Source organism: Wasmannia auropunctata, unplaced genomic scaffold (genome assembly GCF_000956235.1).
Source record: "Wasmannia auropunctata unplaced genomic scaffold, wasmannia.A_1.0 LD335982.1, whole genome shotgun sequence".
In the NCBI taxonomy this organism is placed as follows: domain Eukaryota; kingdom Metazoa; phylum Arthropoda; class Insecta; order Hymenoptera; family Formicidae; genus Wasmannia; species Wasmannia auropunctata.
In genome coordinates this window covers 8444-17488 of record NW_012026908.1, presented here as the reverse complement: position 1 = coordinate 17488, position 9045 = coordinate 8444, and the positions used below count along the sequence as shown (strand labels likewise).

At 30.0% G+C, this 9045-nt stretch overlaps 2 protein-coding genes across 2 annotated transcripts in view; both read right to left on the bottom strand.

Annotated features, from left to right (window-relative positions):
* LOC105454564 overlaps positions 1 to 3858 on the bottom strand; it is a 15605-nt gene extending 11747 nt beyond the window's left edge. The window contains exon 1 of the mRNA XM_011697240.1: positions 3830 to 3858. Within this exon, the coding sequence (XP_011695542.1) occupies positions 3830 to 3858 (29 nt within the window). The remainder of the gene's footprint in view (positions 1 to 3829) is intronic.
* Positions 3859 to 4224: 366 nt separating this feature from the next.
* On the bottom strand, positions 4225 to 9027 carry LOC105454563. The gene is made up of 6 exons (XM_011697239.1): positions 8325 to 9027; positions 6913 to 7029; positions 6760 to 6850; positions 6453 to 6598; positions 6092 to 6283; positions 4225 to 4288 (listed from the first exon to the last, which is right to left on the bottom strand). The coding sequence occupies exons 1-6, from the start codon at positions 8600 to 8602 to the stop codon at positions 4225 to 4227; spliced, it is 888 nt and encodes a 295-aa protein (XP_011695541.1). The 5' UTR covers positions 8603 to 9027.
* Between the last annotated feature and the right edge of the window lie 18 nt (positions 9028 to 9045).

Sequence of the window (9045 nt, the reverse complement as noted above, 5' to 3'; positions counted from 1 at the left end):
CTTCCGATCTCTGCCTTCATTTCGAGCATATAACCTGCCTAACTTTTTCACGAAGTAAACGTTTTGGTAAATTGATAGTATTAGTCGCCATGTTGATGAGGTTAAAATGAATAACGAAATCTGTAATTTCTTAATTTTTTCCTGTTTTTGGTACAAAACACACCAGAGCCAGATGCATTAGCATGTGTGTTTTAATCGTGGAAAAGAAAATTTTATTCTATGCGATTAATACAAAGTATTTTGTATCCAACAAAAATAGTATTTTTGTCGATAAAACAGACGGCTTTAGCATCCTCTTAAGTATTATAATATTTTCAAATGTAAGAAATCGCGCAAAATTAATATAAGTTTCGATTTTTAAGTAAATTAAAAAAATATTTGCATAAAATTTGAAAAATTGTTAAAAAAATAAAAAATCGTTTAAAAAAATTTAAAAGTTAATTTTAAAAATTTAAAGGTTTTAAAATATTTCGTTGAAAATCGTATCGATCTCTTTCAAAGTTACTTAATGTTACAGAACGCTCCGATTACCTCCGCTAATTATAAAATTTGCTACAGGACCTAGCCAATTACATGTGTTATAATACAAACAACACAATGTCCGTCGAAGACTCGAATCGTCAAACGACCTTACATTCCTATTATGTGATGTTCCATGTTTATTAAGAATTCAAATATTCATACTCTCAGTATTCGTTGATCTTCCAAGGTGGTAACATCGATCGCGAATGTACACTAAGAATTTATCGTCATCATTATAAGCTACTCACATAAGTCATGCGAAAAATAGCGAAGCAAGTCACTATATATTTAAGCAACAAGAATAAAGCAGTATAAGTTCGTAAACTTATTTCTTTTCCGGAAGACTGACTCCAGTCCGGAACCAGCATTCCTCTAAATTCTTAATCACTTTTAAATTTATATCCAACGATTTGAAACAGTAATTTTGTTCAAAAGTATTATACATTCGTTATACATATAACGTATTCTTAATAATAAATTATCTATATTAATTTATATTATTAAAGAATATATCGCATGTTACATTGTATTACAAGAATTGAAATGTAAAAATAATATATTAAAAAATAATAATATATTTACAAACACGATAACAAATATAATTTACCTGGAATATGATAAAGCTGATTAAGATACCAAAAAGTAACATTAATTGAATTTGAACAAAATTGGATTGTTGATAAGGCCATAAACCCAGCATGAGACAAAGAATTCGATGATATCTAAAATTCCAACTCGTGTTACGAATCATCACTGTGCCAGAAACAATACGCGTTGACTGACACACGAAATAATCGACAACATTTTACATATTCCTTTCTCTCTTTTGAGATATCAATATTTTATATTTAAATTTGCATTTTTCTAGCATAAAAGTTCTTAAATTGTTTATATATCTTCTTAATACCGTCGTAAAATACGTCACGAGATCGGCTCGCTCGTAACATAACTGCATTTATTTAGAAATTGGCGAACGATTAAGCGATCGATCGTTTTAACGTCGAGGGAAATTCAACCGACGCGCGAATGTTGTTTCCCACAAAAAAAACATGCGCGCATGAAACTTTTCGATCGACATGCGCGCAGACGCAGTTGTCATTTCTCATTGTGCTGTGTTCACGCACACTTCATTTCATCGTGGACAGTCGCGCAATACTTTTCTCTTTTAAGAGTAACGTTGATTCTTCGGTCTTACTATTGTCGAATTATTGTCAAATTATATCAACTAAAGAATTATCGCAGTTAAAGTGTAAAGCATTGCAAAATCCAAGTCTTAGAGTTATTTTAAAAATGCAAAAGCTATTTGCCTAAAAAACTTTGCGATTGTATTATATAAAAAAGTGACTTATTGGACATATAACATCTTATGTAAAAACGTAATTTTTAAACAAAATACTTTTTTAACAAAAAGTATATAAACATCGATTATCGGACAAAAATAATCATAGTTAAGTTAGTGATTCAACTACCTAAACAGTACAATGGACATATACAATAATTAGTGCGGACGCAGAGTAATACCAATGGAAGTAATATGTATTACTTCGTGCAAAATTTGTGTGAATACTGTACTAATTATCTTAACGTGGAAACATTTAAAGTATTTTTTAATAAAATTAATATTATTTAAGAATAAAAAATGTTTCACAATTGATGAACATAGTCCAATACCCGTATACGATTGACGATTGCGTTTTCATCACTGGCCAACAGCTCTTTTCTAATTAGTCAGCCAGAGATTCAAATACAAATGGGAACGCAATTATCAATTGTTAGTATGATACGGGCAAAATCGATGTGTAAACCAATTAATACCCAAGTAGCAAGCTGACGTCAAGTGACGTCTTATTGACGTTAGAGACGTCATTAAGACGTTAAGACATCACTTGACGTCTCTTGTTACTTGGGTACTTCTCTATATACTTATAAACTTGTAACCAGTGTGCATTATTTGCACACTGCAATTTTAAAAATAAGTATTATTATGTCATTAGTAACTGTTCGATATGCTTCTCAATCATGTCACATCATATTTTATTTTCCGCGAAGGGACTTGCGCGCCCAGGCGTAGGAATTTTCCGCGAGGCGTCCGTGCCGTTGTATTCGGCAAATTTCGAGCCTCGTCGGTCCCCTCCGCGCGTACGATGCTTTATCGACATCGCTAACGATTTTTCAGAACAAGATCGATCGTGATCGCAGTAATAGCTACGCGACACGATATTGTTACAAGTGCGAGATATTTTTCGTTTCGCTCAAGTATTCGCAATAGCAAGCACGCAACTACACAAGACATATTCAGCTACATTATTCTGTACAAGAAATCCGTACGACCGGCCTCTGAGAGCAAATAAAAGTCTCAATATAGAAGAAAATATTCATTTCTTCGACCACGTTCCTCCAAAACATTCTGCCAGGGGGTTATCGTGGATAGTAGCAACATCTGCTACGCAACAGTAACTTAAAAAAAATCAAATTAAACAACAGAATAAATTTATTTTTTAATTTACCTACGTATTACGTTAAAAATAATAATCACTATTGGTTGATAAATTTTTTCATCACTGTTGCATGAAACACACAAAATAATGTGAAATAAGATATCAATGCCTTTATCAATTAGAATATATTTTATGCGATTCTGTCTATATCGCGATTTAAATAAATATTCATAAAATGCTACATGTAATATACAACTTTTATCGTGACAAGAAATTCTAAAGACAATAAAAATACTCTGACTAGGTGCAGATTATATTTTTTTAACATAAACAATATTAATTTTTGTGCACATAATGCTGTGTAATTCGAATATCGTGTAAATTCGAAATTTGTATTACCTAACTAATCTTTACAACTAAATTCTAATTCTAATTATTTATTTGCTGCGATAGATTTAAATATGTATTGATTTAAATATGTTTTTTTGCTTACTATGTATTACACAAAAAGCTATATCTGAAATTTAAGCAGTTATAACTTGATGAAAATCAAATGCGTGATCAAAAATTTAAATTTATTTCTAAGCTCTTGAGAATTGTACTTTTAGATACCGTTAACTTAATTTTTAGAAAAAAATTTTATTGTAATAAAAAATTTTGAAAATGACAAAAAAATGCCATTTTATCCTCATTTATTCAGAATCCAAAACATGCAAATTCTGACAAAAACTCGACAAAATCTTCAAGATATATGTATAGACATATGTACTTTAGCACTTTAGACAGAATTTTGTTGAACCATGTTATCAATATAAAAGAAAAAACATAGTAAATATTTCAGTTTAAATAATTAATCCTAAATGACTTACTTGATGTTGATCTTGACCTTCAAAATCATTAACTTTTCCCGTTATTCGTTGTTAAAAAGTTATTAACAAAATAAGTTTAATCGCGCAAACATTTACATAAATATACAAAGTCAACAAAGTGTATGCGTAAACGCAATGAATTTCGCCTCCCTCTACGGAGGCTCCATCATCGAAAAAGACTAGACAAATAGATTTGGATTGGAATTTCACTTCGCATAAAAAGTTATAAATTCATATGAAACAAAGTTCCACATAGATTAACAATTTTCCACGCGAAGCGAGGTTCCAATTCAAACCTATTCGTCTAGTTTTTCGATGATGGAGCCTCTTAAAAAGGGAGGGCGAACCCACTGCATCAATGCGTATAGATTACAACGCGAAGCGAGACCCACTTCCTACTTACAGTGCGGACAGAGTTCATAATTATGTGGTTTTGCCCTTTCACCGTTTAAGCATTCACTAAAATAAACAAATAAGCAAATAATGTGATATTTGTATAAGTAAAATTCAAAATATGGAGTTTAACATACCTTCATATTGTTAACTTTTTGTTAATAACAATTTGATAAACAACAACCAAAGATCAATGGTCTCCTTGAAAATCAAAGTCAACATCAAGATCAGTCAGAAGTTATTTGAGATTGACTGTGTAAAGATATATTTATCGTTTTGCATTTTATAATGGACATAATTCAGAATAAGTTCATAGAGTGATTAAATAAATTTAACACAAAAAGAAGAGAAGAGTTAAATAAATATATTTAATTTTAACTACAATTCTAATTTACTCCACTTTGCAACATATACTAAATATTCTTAAATGCAAGTATGGTATCGTTGTTTCCACATTTCTGTGATCTATGACAGCTGTTTCATTCTTATCTATCTTCTAATTTGTCACAGATACCGATAAAACTCTTCCAGGAATTGTGTTATCTATAATATCATTACTGGACTTAACGTTATTTTTTAGCCACGTTATAAATTTCAGAAAAAGATATAAAATACTAAAAATATTTAATTAATTAAATATAGCCAAATCAACTTTTAAGGAATAACTCATATTTTTGCAGTAATAAAAGTAATAAATCAAGTTAATTAAATGTTAACAAAATTTGAGTTGCAATTACAATTATTTAAGTTACAATTTTGAGTCTTATAAAATAGTCATCTTTGAATATGTCTAATAATGTAAAAATAACTCTCTTTATAAATGATATTTAAAACAAATCACAAACTAATTTCTGTCAAAAAAATAGCAATCTCTGAAAACTGGAAAACGTAAGCGTGCAGAGCGGCGCCTTTAATAAAAAAATTTATTATTACATGTGTTTCTAATTAGATAAATACTAACTTGATAGCTCTTTGTGATGAATATCTACGGCATGAAGCACGACAATCTTACGCATTGAAGACGTGTTAGCTATATGCTAAATACCAGTATGTGTAGTAACATATAAAGCGCTAAAATAAAGAACTATAGAATTATAAAACTATACAGTTCTTTACGCATTGTGCTATTTAAATTACTCAAAAACTTTGCGTCCGCCAATGAAAAAAAATATGTGTGTTTTTTTTGGAGCATGTGTGTGCGTATGTGTACTTCGCGCGTGCGAGGGTGTGTATAATTACACGTTTACCTATTGCAGTCTTTGTAATATCACATAACGTGAGATTTGCTTTAATGTAAAAAATAAATAGGAATATATTATCTTAAGCCATCATGAGTTTGTAAAGATATCTAAACAGCAACACGAGCAACACAAAGTAATATCCGGTTGTTAACGGTATGTATGTATTATTTTCTCCACAAGTAACCATTATATAACTCTAATATTCTATTTCTTTAAACAAGAAAAAGACGTTTAAAGTTTTTGATTAAAATTAATTTTATTCAAAGGTGAAAAACCTACTTCGTAGGTGCAAGCAATTCAACATGAAATTCAACTACTTTTCTCTACTTACGTTACCGATAGTACAGGTTATAATTTAAAAAAGAAGAAATGTTACTTCTTTGATTTAATTTCATTCAATAGTTAAACAAAACAAAATTATTTTTACACTCACCTACTCGATCGTAATTGTAATCTACCGTCGGATGATAAATTTTTGCATCACTATTGCATAGAACATACAACAGTAAAATAGGATATTGATGCCTTCGTTAGCTAAAATTAAATATATACAGCTTATACCACGAGTATGTGCTTTATATTAAAAACACGCATACGTGCACGCGCGTGCACGCCCGCACGCACGTACATGCACACGCACGCACATTGTATGCTATGCGGTGTAATAAAATATATAACAATTTTTACCGAGGCAAACAATTCTAGAGACAGCGAAAACAATACGCCAAACTGGAGGCTGTCGGTTTTCATACCTTTTTGCAAGAGAAATAATATTAACTTCTGTACGTGTAATGGTGCTATATACCATTGAATGTTGTACCTACAAAGTAAGGATTAGGTAACAAATCGGTAACTGAAGATAAAGTAGTAATTTTTATCGCATGCTACTCTAATATGTAATATAATTATAAATTGTCCTAGTCTTCATTATGCGAAATTTGTAAAAGATCTACTGACATATATTCGTGAATACATATGATATCTCTTACGCGGTGGAAAATATGTGATCATTATGATCTATAAATTCTTGTCCAGCATAATTTATTAAAAATAAATATATAAAAAGGGCGCCTACAACCATACAATGCAAAAAAAATTCTTCAGTAAACTCTTCAAGCGATATAGTCACTGAAATCTAAAAAATGCATCATTGTAATTAATATTTTGTCTTATAATTAATCATTTTATATTAATACGAGAATATAAGAAATTCTTTTCAATTTGAACACTACTTATCTAAAAAATATGTATAAAAAATGTTTTTTCTGATGTATATATGATGTCAGATAAACTAACTCCATAAAGATTAAGGCTCAAAGTAAGTACGGTAAATATTATTAAGACGAAACGTGATTGTTCGAAGCCAGAAAAGAAAAGCGCGGTAAACCTTCAACAAAAAGAAAATATTATTTCATGTATTTGTGTAACTAATATTAGATAAATACTAACTTGATAGCTTTTCGATGAATATCTACGGCTCGAATTATTTCCTTAGATATCAATATCTCGCTTTTCAAGTTAAAATTTTGTAGTGTATTTACCGTTATTGCATTTTCCAAACGGTAGCTATAAAGAATTTCATTACTTATATTTATAAAAATTATGGATAAAATCAATTTACTAACATACCATAAATGTTATAAGTCTGCTCTTGTAAAAAGTTAATTCGTTAAAAATAACTCTTATTTGTAAATTATTTTATGAACTGAACAATAATGATTCTACTACCAAAACAGATTTTGTTAGTAGATGCATTTTCTATAAAGATATATCAAGCTACGCGGTAGCGGCGCGACGCCAAGTATATAAAAGTAGAGTGACGACTATTAGTATACGGCACTGGCATTGTCTCGAGGCGCTACCGCTAGCTTTATCTCGAAGTTTTGCCTCGTCAGATTTTCCAATTTTAATATCTCGGAAATGAAAGTTCTAATAAAAAATCTAATGACACTTTCATTATATAATGTCGATACGAGCTTTCGATTGAGACCAGTCCGAATGAAATCGGTGCAGTCAATCCCGAGATCTCGAAATCGAGTCTCTAAAAATGCTACTTTTTGCCACTTTGGCGATTCCAGTCTTCGTCGTCGTCATGTTCAAACTGTCCGCCAAGCCCCATTCACAACGCTCAAAGCGACTGTCCGTCGGATGCGTTCTTATATGAGGTTACGCCCGCCGTTCGAAAACATAATGTGTTCTTACCGCATGGACATAGGAATGTTTAACGCGATATCTTTTATAATAAATTAATGATAATATTTGATAATAGTTAATGAAAATTAATTAATATTTAGAAATTGGACTGAACTAGTGACTAAAATGACCAATGGGATCACAGTGAAGCAAAAACTTGGCGTGCCCGGATTGCATTAATATTTAATTGATAAGATGTATATAACGGTTAAACGGTTTAAAAAAATATTTTTGTTTCTATGTCTAATCAAATACTTAGCAACTTGTATGATTTCATATTTGTTTTTGGACAATTTTTATTTGTTAAAATAATATTTTTGATTTAGAATGTAACGTACAATACTTTTTTGTACTTGGCATAATCATTTTCTTTTTTTTTTAAAGAGTTTTAGTAGGTCAATATATTTCAAAATAAAATTCAATTTCTTTGAAAAATCGTAATTTTCCCGAGAATTTTTTCATTGTATTAATAACAAAAATTTTAATACAATAGAATAATTTTAACTCTGCAAGCAAAGTTTAATAATTTTCAGAATCATTAAAGTATTATAATTTTACTATTGATCTCATTTTATGTATATAAATTTTTTTTAGATGACAACAAGAAGAAAGATGACAAAGAAGACTAATGCATTTGTTCTTGTATATACATATATTTCTTTCTTTACCTGGCAATTCTGAATATTCCACAGGCATGTTTGGTGTATGTTACGCACATCATTAGTGTTGACACCAACACTATTCCACCTATACAAGCTGCTGCGCCCGAGTGTAGGAAAATCAGATAGAGATAGCTTTCTTTTCCAACGAAGTGTTTAGGTAAAATCATCTGTATCACTTGTCTTAGCTGAGACTCGTTTATGCGTATGCCGTCTTTAAAAATGCACACCGCAATTGGCAGTAAAACAATACTAATCATGTTAAAGATGTGGTAAACTAAATGCATATAAAATTAATTACATAAATCAGTTTTTATTAACAATAGTAAATTGTAATAGATATAAGATTCTCGATATTAAATAGTATACAATCTCGATATACAATAGTAAATTGTAACCTATAAGATTCTCGATATTAAAAATACAATAACAATATAAGAAGGTAATGGGAATCATGCGTGATTAGTGATACGCAGTTTAAATTAAAAAACAAAAAGTTTTACTTTTAAATATATTTATAACAATATAAGTCTAAACTTGAAGCATAAGACGTCTTTAAGATGTCTTTCAGATAGTTCCATGAAAACTATCTAAAAGTCTAAAAGGACTAAAAAAAGACGTCTTATGCGTCGATTTTAAAACTTTATGTTGTCTGGAAATTTTATTTTTATTATAATCTATTCCGAATTTACGACGTGTATTGAAAGTCAGTATATGTTTTCTTACATAC

Bases quoted from the DNA above. Each gene is read 5' to 3' on its own strand.
- LOC105454563 (XM_011697239.1), bottom strand. From the start codon at position 8,602: ATGCATTTAGTTTACCACATCTTTAACATGATTAGTATTGTTTTACTG. The intron at 7,030-8,324 runs GTAAAGAAAGAA...AATTCTTTATAG, and splicing joins GGAATATTCAGAATTGCCAG to CTACCGTTTGGAAAATGCAA. The intron at 6,851-6,912 runs GTTAGTATTTAT...TTTTTGTTGAAG, and splicing joins ATTCATCGAAAAGCTATCAA to GTTTACCGCGCTTTTCTTTT.